The 20,926-nt window shown below is 34.9% G+C and overlaps 1 protein-coding gene across 3 annotated transcripts in view; it reads left to right on the forward strand.

Annotated features, from left to right (window-relative positions):
- LOC110453029 (tyrosine-protein kinase receptor torso-like) overlaps positions 1-20,926 on the forward strand; it is a 61,270-nt gene that overhangs the window by 14,030 nt on the left and 26,314 nt on the right. For all 3 annotated transcript variants that reach the window (XM_021501843.1, XM_021501842.1, XM_021501844.1), the window contains exons 3-7: positions 10,791-10,874; positions 12,168-12,230; positions 14,123-14,210; positions 18,054-18,268; positions 18,467-18,596. In XM_021501843.1, coding sequence (XP_021357518.1) covers positions 10,791-10,874; positions 12,168-12,230; positions 14,123-14,210; positions 18,054-18,268; positions 18,467-18,596 — 580 coding nt within the window. The remainder of the gene's footprint in view (positions 1-10,790; positions 10,875-12,167; positions 12,231-14,122; positions 14,211-18,053; positions 18,269-18,466; positions 18,597-20,926) is intronic.

The raw sequence follows: 20,926 nt of genomic DNA on the forward strand, positions 1-20,926 counted from the left end.
TTATATAACAATCGAATTATGGTTTTTATGAGACAAGATAGTGTATTGTATTAGAGAACGAATACTATTCAGTATGCAATAGGGTCAACAGGATCGAAATAATTAAGATGGATAGGAAAGCAAGAAAACATCACGTTAAAGTATTGATTTTGTCTGATGATGCCAATCATAAATTGCCCAGGAATCTATCTAGCTGTGCGAAAGCCTGCCAGTCTTTAGCAGGGAATCATTACCAGAATAATATACTTGCCATTTATGTCAGGTGGTAATGATTGTTTTTCACAATCGCATATCGAAACATATATAATTTCTATGATGTGATGCTGATCATGAGTCTTATATAAGCTGTTTGTAAGTTTGTTCCGTGTCAAACGTACAAGCGTATCAGAGAACCCTAAAATACTTATATTAAACACCGTTAAAAGGATGAAATAAGTCATACGCTAATTTTGATATTTTAAGTGTTTTTATAGACGTTATTTTCTACAATATCGTCAAAATTCTTGTATGTCCTTGAATAATTATTCAAAAACATTCTGCGCTTTATATAGCTATATATAGTTCATTGGATATCAAGCCCACCATCATCAAGCAGTTCTTGTCAACGCTACTTCTCGTAAAGAACTGTAACAATCTATCTACAATGTTAGGTTTAAGTGGTCTGTTGTTATGCTTATAAATTTGGGGACTGATATGAAAACCACGAATGGCCGGAAAGCTCCCGTCTTAAATTTTGGTAGGTAAATTAAAAGTTAGCTCCATTTCACGGTAAATACTGAAAGGATTTTTACTTAATAATAAGTAGGTTTCGCATGGTCCCTATCGCTGTACATTTGTAGAACTGTTTTGACTGATTGGAAAACCGAGATGGTCGATAGGCTGCAGTGTTGTTGTTTTGAGGGTTAAAACTTGTAAGCTCTTATATTAAAAAAAGTAGAAAGGATCGTTCTACATTTTCGCATGTAGATTATCCATGCTTCCTAGCGCTGTATTTGAATTTTGGGACTGATCGGATTATTCATCTCAAGTTCCGCATGAATGTTACACATGGTCTCATAGTGTACATTGTTTATATTTAATCATCGGACCGATCTTAAAACCAAGATTGCCTGTAGGCTGTAAGAGCTGAATTTTGGAAAAACGTTATTTTTTAGAAAGTACTGGAGAAATCCTCTCAAATTTCACAAAAAGGCGCTTCATATTCGGTCGTTGTACTTTTTTTTTTCATTTTGAGACCGATCCGAAAACAAAATGGCCCCCAGGTAGTCATCTCGGATTTCGACATTTTCAGTTTGTATTAACTAATTCCCAAGAGGCACTTTATCTTCATCAGATTTCGAACGTAGGTTCTTTTTGTAACACATTAGGTATCGTGCAAGAAAATAGAATAGCCCAATCCACAACCTCACTTTGAAGAAGTAATGTCATACACAGCAGTACATGTATTAAGTTTTGATCAAAGCTTTTAATCAGCTATACATGTACTTATTGTTTACATGACACAATTCACCAGAAAAAAAGAGGAGAAAAGATGAATTTTCCATAGATCAGATGAAGATGGCACAATGGTGAGAGCCAGGGTCCTTATGGGGTTATACAACACAAGCTAATTATTTATATAGAAATATAAAAAAGTCATAAATATCGTTTTACAAAAAGTAAATACCTCTACATTTCTTACCTGAAACATATGGTCTTTGCCAAAAACAACCCATCAACTACCAAAGCCACTTCCTTTATAATGTCTTCAACTATTTAATGAATCTAATAACCTCTTCTGTATTGTCTGGCTGTTACGAAATATAATAATAATTGTAATCAAGGTTAGCATATATCATGGGGTTCTGTACAGAACATTGATGCATTAATTGGTAGCCGGCATTTTTTGCAATAATGTTTAAGGTGACACTACAAGCATCTTTTGAACCATCAGTATATAATTATTAAAAGACAACTTTACTTTAAATGTATCTTCAAAACGATGATTCAAGGGTTACGCAGTCATTATTAGATTGTAGAATTCGTGAAAGGAAATATTAAGCTAAGTTTTAAAACAAAGGTCATGATGACCACCACTTGTTGAAAAACATTGGATTGTGTCGATATCAATTTGAGGATTTGCCAAAAGGGATGCAATATGAACACCAAAGTTACGATAAGTCTTGGTCGAATGTTGTAATTTAGATTGAATACGAGTGCATAAGCTTGATTCGATGGATTTGTGTTTAATCAAAGTGCATACTGCAGTGAAGTGAATGTTTCTATGGCGGTTTGTTTACTTTTACGTGGAGTTCCACGTTTTGTGTGGTGTTGACAGCTTCAAGTGCAAGTCGCAGACCTTGTAATGTACGGTACTAATAACAAAATATCTTATTCTGTTGCAAATCCATGAACAATGGATCCATATGCCATTTAAGATCTTACAAGTGCTCTATAAATTCTTAGCAATATTATCCTACCAGCTCCTCAGGCAATACTGCACCTTTAGAACGTTAAGTGCCTTCATGCATTTTGCCATAAGATATATGAAGAAGGGGCTTTAATTCTCAATAAGGCATGGGAACTTGGTTTGTTAATTTTCAGTATACGATCGAGGATATGATTAGGATCGACATCGATTTTACAAAATTTCAAACACACCATTTTTGGTTCGAAAATAATTAAATCATTTTAATCATTTTAATCAGCCCATATTTGAAGTTTTAAGCAATGCTGCAATTGTGTTTCATCGGTTTTGTTGTTTTTACCGATAGCAAGTAGAAACGCCACCCACGTATAAATACCCCTCTACTGATGGAGCCAAGTTTTGATATGTGCTACTTAAAAGTGTTTCCCTGCGGTACGTCAATTTCCTGTTTATGCAAGTAGCTCGTTTTTTGACCATGAGCTGATTGTTCGCCTGAGAACGAAATGTTATGGGTTCTATCCCCAGACAAAAACAAACAATCACTAAAACTGGAAGCGAGTGTTCTGCTTGACCTAGATAATTAATTAATTGGTAAGATTTTTTATTTTATTTTTAGGATTTTTAGGTTTTAACGATTTATTTACTGCTAGGGGCTATGTACATGTGGGTGTAGTGTGTGCTTTAGGCGGAATTGTATGTTCTTCTTTTATCGTTGTCGCTATAATATGACCGGGTGTAATGCTGTGCTCGGTGTTGAGTTCGGCATCAGTTTTTCACTATACATGTAGCTAGAAGGCAAAATTACGCCTCCAGCTCACGGGTATACGTTACACTCATGACGGCATGTCCTTAATTGACCTATGCTATTAATAGGACACTAAATTCAATAAACTAGACACTGAATGTTTCAGACGCAACATGTGCTCGGCATTAGCATTGAGTGCCATTTTTGAGACACGAGGCGAATTGGTAATCGGCTATAGAACCTTGTGTAAATAAATACATGAACAGTTATATCTGTAATTGTGTTTTATCGGATTGATTTAGAGTGCTCAACGGTTATGTCGGTCGAAACCGCTATCATCCCTAAGATTCCTCGATGCTTAATCGTGGCATATACACACTATCACAATACGTACGAGGTATCACTGCAAAAAGGCATATCATGTTTGGTTAGCGTCCTGTAAAGTGCTAAGGTTACATACTGTCTCCTGTCACATGCATATATTACACACATGAATGAACATGCCTAAATGACTAAGGCTATTAATAGGAAGTTAATCCAAATGTATGTATGTATTTGTCTTCTTTACTGCTTATCAGTGTGTATAAACCTTGAGTAAAACGTAGGTATAAATATGACAATTTCTAGGCGCTTCCAATTACATTAAGGTGCTGGGGAACGTCACACTCGCGCGAACTACCTGTTGCCGTCTATATCAAAGTTATTGTGAGTACGTACTTAAATAAAATCGGGAGAAAGCACTACCTGTAGGTCGGATATTCAGAAAAGAATACATCTGCTGTTATTCACAACTGTTAATAGGACGTTAAACAAAATAAAACCAAATAAAACTGATAAACACTGCATATTGTAAAAGGCAATCCGCATACCTTGCCTGGAATCCAGCACAAATACAACAAAGCAGTGTTTAATGACGTTTTCAAGACTCCCCATTGCGAAGGTAGGGAAGAAAACATGGATTTTCAAAAGTTATCTTGTGCACTGAAAATGGATATTCAGTATATCCTCACTGCGCTAACGCGTTTGTTTTATGATATTAAGTATGTTAATGCCCTTGGGGTTTGCTTTTGTGCCTTCTAATTTGAAACACGTAGGCGATTGAAAGAAACTAGGAGCACTAATTGCATAATGTGTGATCTTTTATTTTCTAAGACTTTTCCAAAAACTCTTGATTCCAACGCGCTGCAAGGCAATACGTACATATTGGTCCCAATGTTGAACGTTCGTCCAAGTGCTGCTGTCCGCAGGCCTTGATATTACACATGCTGGTGGCTTTTAACGAAATTCAAACCAACCTTGTTATGTTTGTGATCAACCATTTATTCTGAACATTTTTTAAATGAGTGTTTCGGTTTTAAATAAATACATGATGCATGTACGTTATATGATTTAACAACTATGAACACATTGTTTATACAGTATCTGTTCTTTATGTATCATACAGACCCGTACACGTTCGCTGTTCCACTTTCAGCGTACCGTTCGCGTAGCATTTCCGTACCGTTTGCCTAGCACTTGCGTATCACTTGCGTAGCATTTCCGTACCACTTGCGTAGCGTTTCCGTAGCATTTCCGTACCACTTGCGTAGCGTTTCCGTAGCACTTCCGTATCGTTTCTGTAGCACTTGCGTCTACATCTTTCCTTTTAAAAAGCGTTTGTGAAACGTTCAGTCGAAGATTTTACGGTATATATATTTGTCGAAAGGAATTGTAAAACAAAAATAATTATGAACCGCATAACGTGAAAATTATTCCAACTATCATAATAGTCTGAAGAAAAAACCCACAAAAATGACGGTTTAAACATACATGGACGTAACAGCCCTCCTCCCATGGGCCAACTGTGTGTTCCCCACACCAGCAGCTAAGCCTTAGGGGTAATTTAAATAACAGGCATACAGCTGGCCATGTGGTAATGACCTGTCCCTTGTTGAAGGTATAAACAACTTTAGTGGCCGTTATAAATGTTGTTAGGGCAACATGACAGATACTTTTCTTTCAATATGATATCTATATACCTGAGAATATAGGCAGTGATAATGAAATGACCATTCACCTGTGATCACATTGGATTCTGATGTGCTGTACCTGATCAAGGTCACATTCTGTGATTTCAAGGCAATTTAGTCCATGTAAATTAATCTATTTCATTGTCTATCCATCACGTACAGCTTCAATTTTTGATTCAATTTATTACCAAATGCACATTACATATAGGCGTACAGAAATATACATATAGATAAATACTTTACAAATATCTTGTACAATGGCGGAGAACAGAATAGATTCAATTCCATACATAATATTTACAAATTATGAAATTGGCATAAGTTTAGAAAACCTTAAAAAGGTAACTTAGCGGACTCTTATGAAGCATAATTTGGTTACATAATTTAGTCGTTTAGGAAATAATACAAATAAAGCCTTAATCAAACCAAATTTCTAGGAAATAACAAAACTTCAAGGTCAATCATACAACCTCAACATGAAGGTAGAACGAGTACTATATATTATATAATGAAATGAGATTATAACTCATTGTGAAATAAAAGACATAGATCTCAATCGCATTATACAGTAACAAAACGTGTATAGCAAGAATTTAATTCAGCTTATATTTCATAATATACGACTTCTCTTAACAGTTGGCTGAATCAAGAACTTACTTAAATTTCTAATAAGTTTAAAAGTTTTGCTAGACAGTAGCTCTAATAATTTAAACACAGAAGGACGAATACGATAATATGGCTTGATATACGATACGATAATTCTAAAATCACAGGACACTTAAGAATGAAATGAAACTCATCCTCGACATCTCCAAGATCACATAAAGTACACAATCTCTGGTTTCGAGGCACTGCATTATATCTACCTGTCTCTATATATGTTAAGGTTATGTGCTTGCAATCTAGATCTATATCAACTGTATACTTAGGCTGTTCCTCGATCAGGAAATGACAGCCTCAGGAACAATTTCATTTCACAACAGTGCCTTTACCAAGGTTAACTAATAGTTTACTTGGAATTCCTAATTTAATATAAAAAAAAAATGTCCCTTATTAGGATATTTAACTTCTCACGTAGATGATTTGTTTCAAAACTAATCTAATTTGTTTTAAATAATCTATCATGAGTTCTGTTATCAGCGAGCAAGGTTGAATGTTAACCCTAATACGTAACAAACTTTTCATATAAGATTATTGAAAATGGTGATATTTTTCAATAATCATTAAAAAAAGTCATTCTGAAGATAACTTTAATTTTATTGTCATCATGTGACTGAGTTCCTGAGAAAATAGAGTGCGCTTCCTTGTTGTCTATAGCAGAGACGTATATATTACAATACGGGTCTGTCTATAGTAAGTTTGTTAACGGAGTGCCCTCTCTGTGTGTGGTAATTATATAAGGTGTCAAAAATTAGTCAATCGGTTCAGGGCTTGTGTACCTATGAGCCTTTAGCAAGTTACACAGTGGACAGTATATATCAGAGGCTGGGATTAACCTGGCCTAGGGTATATGTGGGAATATTATAGTAACGACAATAAGATTTATTAATTAATTAAGAAAAGGTTTGTTGATTTTTTTAGAAAAGAATGTGCACAAAAAAATAAAATATCCTCAAAAGCAAATTTTTATAGATATATTTACGATCATTTTGATCTACAAAACTACCTGCGTAAACCAATACAAAAAGAATAACAAAAAAGATCTCCTCATAACTTAAAATTACAAAAAGGGCGATATCAAAACATAGAATCGTCGAGTGTGTAATGTTTGTAATTTAGATGATGTTGAAGATCATGTCATTCTGATTTTCGAGCAATTGTTTTGAAAACTTATTATATTAAAAAGCCAAGCATGTTTAAATACAAAAGAAATAACGAACTAAGGGAAATATGTTAAATTTGCAAATTCGAGAAGAACCTAATTATTATAAATAGATATAGTTGCACTTGTAATTGTGTTGTGAGTGTGTGTAATGTTGTGTAATGTTATTTTGTATTTTGCACATTTAATATCACAAATTTTGTTACTTTGTAACTGGTGAGTCGAACGGCTCAAAATACTACAGATCTTGAACTTGAACCTGGCGATGAGGCTACGTACATGTATGACAAAATATAAATATTGTAGCACTGACAAACAAAATGTTATGTAGTTTTGCCACTTATCTATTGTGGCGTTGTCTATAAAAAGTCTGACAACGGACGTCAGAGACGTATACTTTAAAGCAAATATTTTGTGCGGGACCATTCCCCATCACCAGTTCCACGGAAAAGTACTTAATTATGGAGACTCCTTAACTTGAAATTTCAGGAAAATGTCATCATCTTCCCTGAACGCCATAACGTGTTCATGTGGAACTAGAGACAAGAGATTGCGAGCATCCTCACATAGATATACATGTATACTCCCCCCCCCCCCCTACCACCATCACCACCAGGGATATAAATGAATGTATCTATCAAATAAACCCCTCCCCTACCCACACCCTCTTACTTTGCTCTACTCTACCATGACTAATTGCCCCTGGATCCTGATCAGAAAGCTATCGCCCTAAGCCCAAACCCTCCTTGATCCACGCCTGTTTAGGTACAAACGTACATGTACAAACGGAGAAATACATATTGTAGATAAATTGAAGTTTGACTGTGGTCTCAGTCAATATGTTATCTGACATCAGACCCCTATACCTTCTGCAGTACACACCCCTCAGGGTGTGCCAGACAGTCATAGTTTCTCCAGTACCAGGATACAGACAGGTTGGATTTACTTGTAGAAAAGTCAGTATAGATACCTACATTTTTATGATTGATAAAGAAAACCTATATTCTTATTAATACTAGTGGTGCATATCATGAATGAAAAAATATATTTAGTACATATTATTTTTCTTATTCATGATAGTTTTCTACTTGCACGAGCTTGCCTTTCAAACTGAAAAAATATATATAATAACTCCCGTAACAATATACACGTACAATGTAAACAAGAATGAACTACATTTTCATAATAAAATAAAAGATGTATAACAAAAAACCTGTTAATCTGTGAATGAAATTTAATTAATAGACATGGTGTAACATGTATATATTTCAAATCTCCGATGCACATGTATTTGCATGCACTAAAAGAATTAAGCACGTTATCAGTCTCCAAATCCTACGAAAAATCTAAAAGTGTATGGAAGTACTAAAGTCGATATAAAAAGTAGAAATAGAGGTACTGGATCCTTAACACAGGTGTCTGAAATTATATCATTTCTTTTATCATTAGGCTTATTAATTATTACGTTTCTCGTTAAAAAAACCGTAACAAGTTTACTTACTGTCAATATTAATTAGTCTTTTATTCGGTAAGCAGGTGGAAATACTTCTGACCATAACTTCAGGTCTTTGTGATGGATATATTACATGTACCAATATTTGATCGACCTTTATATTTATAAATCACGAGACATTTCTGTTTGTTTCACACTCATCCATTATGCAAACGAAATGGCAAAATTTAAAACTTTCTTATGTGCCTCCTCGTAGCCTACAGTTTACTGACGTTTCTTTCTATGCATTGTGGGTATATTCGTTTCGTTTAAGATATTTTATATGCTTCCGCTTTTTATGTAAACTCGTTCTTGTCACCACAAACGAATCACCGTTTGTAATCGTCATCCGTAGCACTTCCGTACCGTTTGCGTAAAACTTGCGTACCATTTCCGTACCGTTTGCGAAGCACTTGAGTACCATTTCCGTATTATTTGCGTGGCACTTCCGTACCGTTTGCGTAGCACGTCCGTACCGTTTGCGTCCAAGGTGGAACAGCGAACGTGTACGGGTCTCTATTTAGATTCAATTGATTTGTACAGAAAACTTTGGTACCGTGCCACAACTAATTCGTTTGCTCTTGATGTGTTTTTTCATGTTTTCAACATTTGTAAGTAGGAGTTGTTTTCCTTTTTGTTAACGTTTCTTTTAGTAATTTTGGCCTCAAATTACAACAATTGTTAATAGGCCGTAAAATAATTCAAAGCAAAACTTGACAGTCCATACAATTGGGTGATTCTATCCTGCTAAACGTTCAACGTCCACGTTATTGAAATGAGGCAAATACATTAGCGTACTATTTTCTTGCAATCTTGCTCATTAACAAAAAAGAGGTCATGAGGGCTGATAAAAGATATTAAAATAAATGACATAAAAACATAAAAGAACAGCGTCAAATTGAAAAGTAAAAGGGCTATCTATACATTTTTGAACATTGATTAGAGATATTTTTTGTTTCGAAATAAAATTTGTCATATTATTTTTAAAAAAAACACCAGGTGTTGACTAAAGGTCAATGCATTCTAAAAAGAATTGTTTTACTTTAAACGGTTCGGGGCATGCTACGCGATGAGGTTGGTCTTCGTGCTTCAATATACGAAAATTGATTCTAACTCATTTGCCCTTTGATCTTACATAATTTCATATAGAAAATAAAGTTTAAAATCAACAGGTGATAAGCACACACACATGGAGGCACGTCTCCTTATATGGCCCTAGCTGTTAAATGGATTCTAACAGTTCTGTAATCTAAGAAACCTAACCTTGGTACTGGCAACATAAAAAAACAACAATTATTCATAGTGAACACTGTCATATTATTGTGGCCTTAGGTTGACGCGTTTCGGTAAATATAAAAAGCTATGCTGAATAGGGTTAACGACACTAGAGATGAAAAAAATGACAAACAACCCTCCTGTCAGTTTTTAGCGAGGGGTTTCCTGGTACAATTGTATTATGTCACACTCTCGACAATAATGTGTATAACTACCCACATTATGTAAATCTGGATCTGGTTTTTTCCTATTCCATATCTAAGTTATATCTTTACATTCTGTATTGCGATTATCCGTAACGCCTGCTATGATACTATGATTTCACTTGATTTAATACTGTGCTAGGTGCCTTCAGCATTGTATTTTAGTGAGATACATACTATGTAGCAGTCAAACTGCGCCATCTTAGCTATTATCAGAAGACATAAACAACATACATGTACATCCTCCATTACACACACATACATTACATGCAAGTTCAATATCCTTTACTCCCTTACTTTTAATACGACAATAAATCAATACAATCGAAAGAAACTTCGATAATAAATTGTATTTGTTTTACAACAATAATGAAACAGGATCAACGTAACACACCACGTGTGATACAACTATAACATTAAATATTGAGATACTAATAAGATATTATAAGCAAATACGTTCTTCAACGACATCTACCGTTATAGGTCGTTATAGGTCACACGTAAGACCCCATTAACGACTTGGCGATAGGCTGCTTATTGATTAACGGCTTGACGCACCTGTTGACGCACGTACACAGATACAGCAGGTGATGCACGGACGGAAGTATTCAACCGATCTTCAATACATAATGCTTCTGCTGAAACAAATTGATCCATATATTTATCTGGCCTTTATACATCACCGGAATATGTCATTGCAAAATTGAAGGTACAAAGACAGCTGTTAGATTGGTCTCTAATACATTGTTGTATTGATAACGAGTAAGATCAGCTTATTGCTGATTTGATTTGTTTTGAACTCAAATTATTAATGTTTTATTTATATATTTTTTACAGTACGGGGATCCCAATCCATTTCCAACCAGTAAGCTTTACAACGTATATTCCGCAAAAGGTTGTACGAATGGTAACTGCGAGCAAGTATGTATTAATAAATAATAATAATATACAGCATTTATATAGCGCCCTATATAATTTGTAAAACTACTCTAAGGCGCTTTACAACATATGGATAATAGTAATGGTTATAATTGTGGAAACAAACAACAAAGGCTTGCAATCACTTTCATACATTTAACAAGCAATGTGCACATAATTGAACAAATAAAAGGGTGGTATTTACATGACGTCTTTGCAAAGATTCTAAAATGCAGACGTGAAGAGGTGAGTTTTTATGTCCCTCTTGAACTTGGCCAGGGTATTTGACTTCCTAATAGCAGATGGTAAGCTATTCCACAACGTAGCCGAAACCCTCCCAAAGCATCTGTTTCCGTAGGTCACAGTACGAGATTTTGGGACACACAACAAAGATTCTGACTCCGACCGCAGTGATCTTGACGGCTGATACAGGGTAACAAGTTCCTGTAGGTACTGAGGAGCTGTTCCATTCAGTGCCTTGTATGTGTATACCAGAATTTTGTACTGCGACCTGTATCGTACAGGTAACCAGTGCAACGAATAAAGCGCAGGTGTGATGTGCTCTCTCTTTCGAGTACGAGTAACTAGCCGTGCTGCAGTGTTCTGGACCCTCTGCAGACGACTAGTTAGTTTGTCAGATATACCACAGAGCAGGGCGTTACCATAATCCAACCGAGAGGTAACAAGTGAATGCACCAAAATCTTGCATGCATCTGCAGTTAGAAACTGCCGAATACAGCCGATGTTCCTGATCTGGTAGTAACAGGATTTGGCAATAGCGTTCACTTGTTTCTCCATGTTCAGAGAACTGTCAAAGTATACCCCTAGGTTTTTAACAGCTGGAACAGTCTCAATAGTTCTGGCACCGACCTTGAGCTGGATAGCCATTGTTTGCTGACACTTTGAGGAAAAAACGATTAGTTCCGTCTTTTCCTGATTAAGTTTAAGCATGTTGGCGTTCATCCAGATACTGATATCTGTCAGACAAGCTTCCAGACTTTCTGAGACTGTATTCCAACTGTCCTGTGGTTTTACGGTTTGTATGACTACTCCCTGAAAGACCACATTTCTGCTACAAGTAATGATTTGATTTTAAATGACGCAATTGCTAAAATGCAATGTTTAAATGTACGTTGACTAACATACAAAGCTAGTATTGACATGTATGTTTATGGCTGCTATCATAATGATGGTAGGATTAAAAATAACATCGTATTTACAAATGTTGTAATTTGAAAAATTTATAAAACAGCATAACAGGTTAAATATTGTTAATGTTTTTTATGTTTATTTCAGTGTAAAAGGACGTGTGAAGCCACTCTTAAAAGACAAACAAACACCACATGTGAGGATGCTTGTGTGAGTAAAATATTAAAGTATGTCATAAAGCAATTTTCACCCGTGTTCATATGACCTTAGCTGTTAATAAGACGTTAAACACCAAAACACATCCAAATCTAATGCATTTCAGCAGATAAACAAAAAAGGAAACGTGCACATAGAATATCACAGAAAAAAAGGCTATATAGACTGGTTATAACAGTTTTGATATATTAGTTCATCACATTCGTAACGTTGGATAGCAGGTGGTCTAGTCGTCTACTAATGATCTTTATTACGGATTATGTCTACAAGAAAAAGACTTTATATAACAATATGAATTGCAATGAATACCTTTTCCCAAAATATGTTTTGCAATGCCATGAGACGATTCAGAGATGGTTTCACATCCAGCAATCGATTTGTTATGCTTCACTATATCAATGTAATACCCCATCAATCTATGTAAAACACTAGCAGCCATGTTGAATCAATGGAAAACTAGATGCCACCAAAAGCATTGAGTCTAATGATCGTCGATGAAATCGAGTTTGAAAATACAAACAATCTAAAACATTATTTTTTTTCGAGAGTGTCTTCGCTTCATCAATATTAGACATCCAATGACATACATGCTAAATAGTATGTCATTATGCTATCGAACATATTAAACCGATGAAGAGCCTTCACATAGCTTACCCATGTACTTTAGCCTTATGAGTCATATTGAAATTACAAATGAAAACCTGCAATGTTTCAAAACAGTACAATATTTGTTTTTGTGTATGTTTGTTTGGTTTATCTCAGCTTACCTGACCTGAAAGGCCAAATGACCTTTTGCCGTAATGTGGCCTCCGTCCGTTGTCAATTTTCAACTGTAAACAATTTCTTCTGATTAACCAGGATAACTAGAAAGGGGGTGCTTGCTACGATAAATTGCTACCAACTTTGTTCATATGAATGACCTTTGCCCATATTCAAAAGTCCACTTTTAAGTTTACAATTTTGGTTCATTAGGTTCATTGATTTTGGTCTATCGTACCACTTGTTGGTCCACTAATCTAATTTTGTGTTTAGTGTCAATTTCTTACTCGTTACCCACCATGTCAAATATCGGCATAATAGCAAACATTGAATCGATGACAAGCCTTGAAAATGTTAAGCCTGTTCATTATGCTCACGCTTGGATGGGGGATGAGATTTAGTATAATCTTTTATCTGTTAACAGAACAGGCAGTTTATCGTCATCGAATTACTTTAATGTTCATATAAATGTTTACTGAAATTAGTTCAATATTTTGGAGGGTTAATTTTTTAATTGCGATATTGAACACTTCTTACATTTATGCTCCCTGCATCTTGTCTGATGTTTAGACTTGAATGAATTGCGTTGATGACTGGTAAACTTGGTGTCAGTTCATTTAGACAGTCTGAATAGTCATACCCTGTGTTCAGATTACACCATTTACAGTAGTAAGTAAGAGTGGTTCCATTATCTTCATATGACCTTACCTGGTGCTGTAGGACAAAATCCTATGTTGAGTTTTGAGCGTTCGCCCGAATGAGGAAGGCAATAGGATCTGTCCCCAGGCAGGGACATACCCAAGTCCTTAAAAATGCTAGTTGTTATTCCCTGCCTCACGTTTAGCATTGAGGGTAATGGCACCAACTGGTTCTCCCGTTGTCAGTATAATGTGACCGGGCGGAATGCTGTCCAGCATACACACACACGTGCACGCTTACACATCACACATGGAGGCACGTCCTTAAATGACCATAGACGTTAATAGGAAGTTAAAAAAAATCAAACCAAATTAAACCAAACCTAAAATAACAAATCGTGTTTGGGACATCTATGATTTTATAACAGAAATAAATGTCTTAATGTGACTTAACAGAAACGGTAAAGCGTATGTTTGTTTTCTTTTCAGGCATCATCTTCAGTTCTGAATGTTTGTCAGCTCTCCTGTGAGTTTGTTAAAATGCAACAGGCACATGCTGATGCAGGGATTGTAAAAGGTAAAGAAGTTTTTAAATGTTTCCTACATTTGAAAGTAACAAGGAAAGAAGCAGAACCTTAATGTCAATAGCAGTATCCATTGATGTTAAAACTTTGCATTGAAATTAAATATACTTCTTTTAAATTCAATACCTTACTAGAGTTTAAATAAATTCTGCATGATACTTTCAATCAACAGTTGGTACAGATTGTGTCATTCATTCGTCCATTCTTGACATTTTTGTTTATTTTAGTTTGATGAATTTCTTTCGGGAAACGTCTGTGATCAGTGATTGCTTGACTTAAGTACTTTTGCTGTTAACAAGGCGTTAAACCGTATAAACCGAAATCCTCAATTTCTGAAATTAGCTATTGACGTAAATCAATACAAATTACTAACCGGACCAAAACACATATGTTAGAAAAACAACAACAAAAAAGGAAAGAGGTAAAACAATTCAGTGTTTAAAAGGAGTGTCTATTTTCAAATCATTACATAGTTTGTTAACGCAAGCTCGTACCAAATTTTAACAAGACATGATGTTGGTAATTAATCCATGAACAGATTGTGTAAGATGTCTACACCTATGTATTCAACGTTAACACTGCATATACTATATTATGACATTTATAGGGCCCTCTTATAAATCATAACTCTGGTTTGTGATTGCATCGTAAATTATAAGCATGTCCCCATACCACAGCATTTTACATAAGCTACTAATGAGCAACGATGCAAATACAGTTTGGAGCAAACTTGGTAGCCAAGTGCACCGGAACTTACTAAAAAAATGTAAACTAGAGATCACAGGCTTGTGCACTGGGCTAAATAGGAGAGCACAATTCTCTTTGTCATAACAATTTTCTGGTTTCCTTTAGTTAGTTTATCTTGTGAATTTCGCCTTGTCGCTCTGCTTTAAACAAAAAAAGAACAAAAGAGCGCTCATTTTTTAAAATATTAGTATATGTATATGCATGGATTTTTGGTTTAAATTTTAGTATATTCTGTCTTATAGCGGGATATATTTATTAGAGTTCGTTTACCGATTAACATCTTTATGCAGGTAAATAAACCCGTCTTATACCTAATTTTGGAGAAATTGTGGCTGTCACACATTGAGGGCGCGTGTACTGCAAATGGTTTAGGGGTCTGACGTCAGATTACATAGACAATTTGACCTTAATATATCTGCAACACCACAGTCGTACCTCAATACAAGTTTCTCAGTTTGTACCTAAACAAGCGTAATGTAAACGTTCCATATAAAATTATCATCTGACCTGGTGAAAATCTTACACTGGTGTCAGACTTTGGGCATGAAATACATGAAAAAGAAAATAAAAAAAAATCACACTTTATATGCGGTGCCAACATGATAGTCGGTGGCACAATTACATGAACCTTTGTTCATCTGTGTTTAATACAATGTACATGGACGTTTTTACATCGTAACATTTCATCCCATATTTTAAATGGACGTAACTCCATCGCCAGGTAAATTCAGGTCTCTCAGATTGTCCACTGTGACACTAATTAAGTGATACTAATTATTCAGCTGAAATAGGTATTTATCTCTTTCATTGTACAAGGTCAGAGATACTGTAGATCAGAAACTCTTGTCTGGTTTTTGACACTTTTAAATTTACCAAACACCAAGGGCTCTCCAGGTTAGTCTGGTGAATGAATAACCTGACTACTCACCATTAACAGACGTTTAAAAGTGCACTCTATTTTGTCAGTAAACCAGTTTTGATCTTCATTGATACATCATAAATTTCTAGGATATTAGTATAATGAAAATGCAGTTATCGTCATCATGATTTCTGAAAGGACATACATAACGTTTTGCACTAGAGTAGATTAATAATACAAGCCAAATATAAAGTTATCTCGGTATAGACACTTGTGAAATAAACTTGTGACTGGGGCTTTCAATTCCTGACCAAGGCACAGGGAATCCACACTATTTTACCTGTAAATGTGTATAGTGTGTACTGATTTACCGGTACACAGCTGTACCTGGTGGATGAAAAATGATTGCCTTTACACAAGGTAACCTTGAATAAGTACAGCCAATTTTAATCTAATGTTACCACAGGCGAAGGGTCAATGAATTCTTACAGCCCATAAATTCTTACAGCCCATATTTGTAGGTAAATTGCATATTAATTGAAAATAAATAAATATATGTCGGTGCGTGGTCACGTTGCCCTAGCAACATTTTGAGTTGCCACTGAAGTTATGTTGGAAATGTTATATTAAAAAATGAAACTATTTTAACTCGTTTTTCACTGAACTAATTTGATGTGTATAACATTTGTACTTACCAATGACTTACGTCATCTTTTAATAAGGGACAGGTCATTACCGCATAGCCAGCTCTATACCTGCTTTTAGGATTACACCTAAGTTGCGGCTCACAGTGAGGCCTAGAGAGGGGGTTGTTTATGTCCGTGTATATAACAAATAAATTGAAATCAAACTAACCGTTCTGATAGTGTTTTATTTTCTTAAATAAAGAAACTCGTATCGATTGAACACATCTTTTCTTGATTTGTTTATGTAAGCAAATTAAACGTATAACTTATTACATATGATGGCAGCTATGAACCAAAAGCAATGCCCGTTATGTATATATAAGATGTCATGTGTATTACACAATCTTTGTTTGCATGCTTTTTCATGTTCATTGACACTGTTCTTGTTCCTATTTTTCATCCAAGGTTAATGAAAATTACACATGCAGTCAGTTTTAAATCATACCAATGTTCACCTCCATATTGTCAGTAAAACTAATGATCATAATATCATAATAGAAAATACAATGCTTCAATTTTGAAATAAAATGCGATGCGAATTAAGATGTTTAAAACTGTATCATTAAACAGTTTCCTTTAATCCATGTCTGGATTTTCTTTAATCACAAAAAAATTGTCCACACTTTTATTTTTTTTGTCACATACCCAATTGAAATAATGAAATAATCAGAAATAATCTGGAGTTCACTACAATGTTAGGTCTAGGTCACTACCTTGTTCATTATATGTTCACTAGATACAACGTTAAGTTTGCTCCCAACTGTAGACTATCGCAATAACTTGACATGAAATATATTTACTTCTTATATCATTATTAAACAATGACACGAGAAAATGCAATTTGAATTTGATCAGCCCATCATCTGATTAAGACGTACCAAAAAACATCTCGGTCATTTACTACAAAATGCTTGAACCAATCTGCAATACCCTCTTGGGCGATGTGTGAATGTTCGTGGGATATAAACTTCTGACAGGGAGAGATATAATAACAAAAGGATATATTTGTCAATTTTGAGGTTTCGGTTTTAGACTTTATTAAAGTTACACAATTAGTGAAATAATGAAAAATAAGATCGAAACTTATTTTAGTGAGTATAATTAACCTAATAACTTACGTTCCATAAGAAGGTCTAGACGGTAGAATGTTCTGTGTGTCATCGCTTTATTGTCTCATTATATATTATTTATGGAGTGTCCTTGAAACGATGTTTCATTCTGCGCGTCTGTTAACTTATACAAAGGTGTACCTCCTCAGTCATACTGGCGCCCTAGTGAGAAGTAAACAATAATAAAACACTGCATCAGTTTCTGTCAACGTGTTGCATTATTTTGCTTATAATTCATACTGGAAATAATAAATAGTTGTTCTGATTTTGTAACAGGTCGCTAGTTAAGTGAGGAATTGTCATTAATCATCATAAAGTTTATTATACACGTGCAATTTTAATATGTTGCTGATATCGTTATGACATTAATAATGTATAGACACATATATGTCAGTTATATTTCATAAGACATAAAACATGCTAACATGCTTGCAGACGAAACATCTCGGATCTCGACGTTTGACCCCACAATCGTCTGTATGTACACAGATGACAGCAAGAAAGCAGGCAATCGCCATGTGTCAACTGTGTATTTGAGGTGGGACATACACAAAAACAACCAGAAAGAATTACCACAGATGCAGTTTGTCATATCCCTGCAGCGGTTCTCAAACATCTCGAAGGAATCTCAATGGGCTTCAATAGGAAAGGTTGCATATTTTAATTAACTATATCGTAACAACTTAACGAGAAATATTGTAACAACTCACACGCGCGCACTGGAATATCTTAATTTCCAATACCAGTTTACATCTATCTTAATATAATTGAAAGGAAAATGGGTTCACTATCTCACATGTACTTTTCTAATTAAAATAATGACTCAACAAAACCACTTGTTTTTTCAGACGAGTTCTTCATTTCTACCGATACAAAATCTGACGTTGAATAAAACCTACCGGTTCAAAGTGACTGCTGTATCAGAGAAGGGAGTGGTGGATGATGCAAAGATGACGCAGTTTATAACAACACTCCCTGGTAAATATATACATCGTATCTTATCCCAGTATGAGACCCTTGGAAATAGCTTATTTTAATGCCTTAAAAAAATTTCATCATATGTACAATTTGTTAAATTTAAGTATACTCAACAAGTTTGATAAGTGTAGAAAATATATTTAATTTGAACACCAAGAGTATATAATTCATAATACTGCGTACGTTTGCTGATTTTGTTAGCTTTTGCTTTCCTAATCACTCAAACACTGTATTTTATGTGTGTAGACAAAATTCTGTAATGATTAAAGGAAAACTCTTATCAAACGAAAAATGCTTCAATAAAAGCTGATGTGTTGTCCCTGTACACCCAATAAGTATATTCAAAACGCTGCCTTCAATGGGAATGCGTTATGGTAAAGCGAGTTAAAGAGAGAAAAAATAATGACAAATTAAGCCTAAAAGTAAAATTCGATTTAAAGTACAATTTTATACCCCGGATTTGATCCAGAAATCTATAAATTCTCGCTTACATAGGATCAATATTGAATTTTATAGGATCAATATTGAATTTTCGGCCGTATACTCTACAGAGCGTTTATGAGACAAAAAATGATCAATTTTCTCATTGCAATATTTTACGGTTCACTTTTCTTCACCACAGGTCTTCACTACCGTGGGAAGACCGATGCAGACATACCACCTCATGCATACATGTACTTATGTAGGCACGTCCGTAAATAACCTTGGTTATTAATATGATGTTAAACGTTATTAAACCAAACCAAAACCACCATCCGAAAGTTATAATATCGAAAGGGTTCCCCTATTCATATATACAATTTGGTGAGAATGAAGATTTCTGTAAACATATGTTAGTGTGACCCTAGTATCTAACATCAAGACACAAAGATGTAGAAATGGTAGGGATAGGTGGCAGAGTACAGTAGAAATGGCTTGACCCTAAAAATAAAGGGCATGTCTCGGATAAACATGGATAGCGGATTCATCCTGCACAACACACCTACATATATATATATATTTATAAACTACATGTTTAATAGGTGTTTTTTAGAAGAACATTTTTTTTTTCAAAAAGCGATTTCCCCAGATTTGGGACTTCTGAAAACCATGGTTACCACATCAAAAAACACCAAAATATGCAAAAAATCATGATTTTTAACCCAGAATTTGACCCCCGCAAGTAGAATTGTTTTTCTTAAAACCTGTCTGAAATTAAATATCGCCTACTCGGTAACAGAAATACTCACGTTTTAGCATAGGTCATTCCGGTGGATTTTTCACAATATTTACACATGTGCTGAGTACAAAAATAGACTACCTGAAAAGCTAGCTTTTGTTGTGTAGACACAGATTCGTAAATGCCCAAAATTGTAGTCTCAAACCAAATTCGACTTTTCTTTTTTTTAAATTATGAAGCCCACATAGTCCACTTCATCATGTATATGCCAATTTTAGTGCTGATTTTTTTTTTAAATTTTGATACATGTTATATTACAGGGGTTATTCATTGTATAAAAATATCACCCATGGCCACCGTACGCTACTGTACTCTGCTACCATAACCAAACATATAACCACATATAAAAAAGGAATTGAGACACCCACTCCATAACCATACATGAAACCCCATGACATAAAAAGATCGATACAGATTTATTATAATAACCACGATTGGTCTTTGAAGCTTGCAACAACCTTAGTAATATAGGGATGTATACGTCATAACACTTAAACAGTTAAGATCCCGACTTAATAGCATTACAAATGTTATTGCTGAGTAATACTGTTAAAACACATGTGCTACCAAGATTTTTGATACGCATGTATAACTAAATATACAGATGAGCAATACAGGCCATTTGACCTTTGTATATTTATTCCTTTACATGGCACTTGCTGTGTACTGATGTGTGTAGTTTTTAAACGTTTACAACTGTACCGTTTAGTTTCCTTTTGGTGACATGACTTCACCGTTGCTTTACCTGGTCAAACAGCATACCTAGTAATTCCCATGAGACCCCGTACAAAGCTCACAGTCGATTTTAATTGGATTCATACATTAACGGACAGAGATACTCGTCGGATATCCATATGTTACTTTGCTATCGAATTTTAAGCATTGCTATAGTGTATCTGCTTACCCTTTATCCCGTAGGACTTGGAGCGAAAGATACAAAATATCAACCCCGTGAGCTTTGCTTCTTGACATTTACATACATAACAACAATATTTGTCACACATTAGCAAAAACTGACGACTTTTGTCTTATGCGGTTTTACTTATATTTCTTGAGTAGCAAAACAGATCTCTCTGGCTGATGGAGTTTACTTGTCGTAATTGGTTTATTA

Source organism: Mizuhopecten yessoensis, unplaced genomic scaffold, assembly GCF_002113885.1.
Source record: "Mizuhopecten yessoensis strain PY_sf001 unplaced genomic scaffold, ASM211388v2 scaffold7065, whole genome shotgun sequence".
NCBI lineage: Eukaryota > Metazoa > Mollusca > Bivalvia > Pectinida > Pectinidae > Mizuhopecten > Mizuhopecten yessoensis.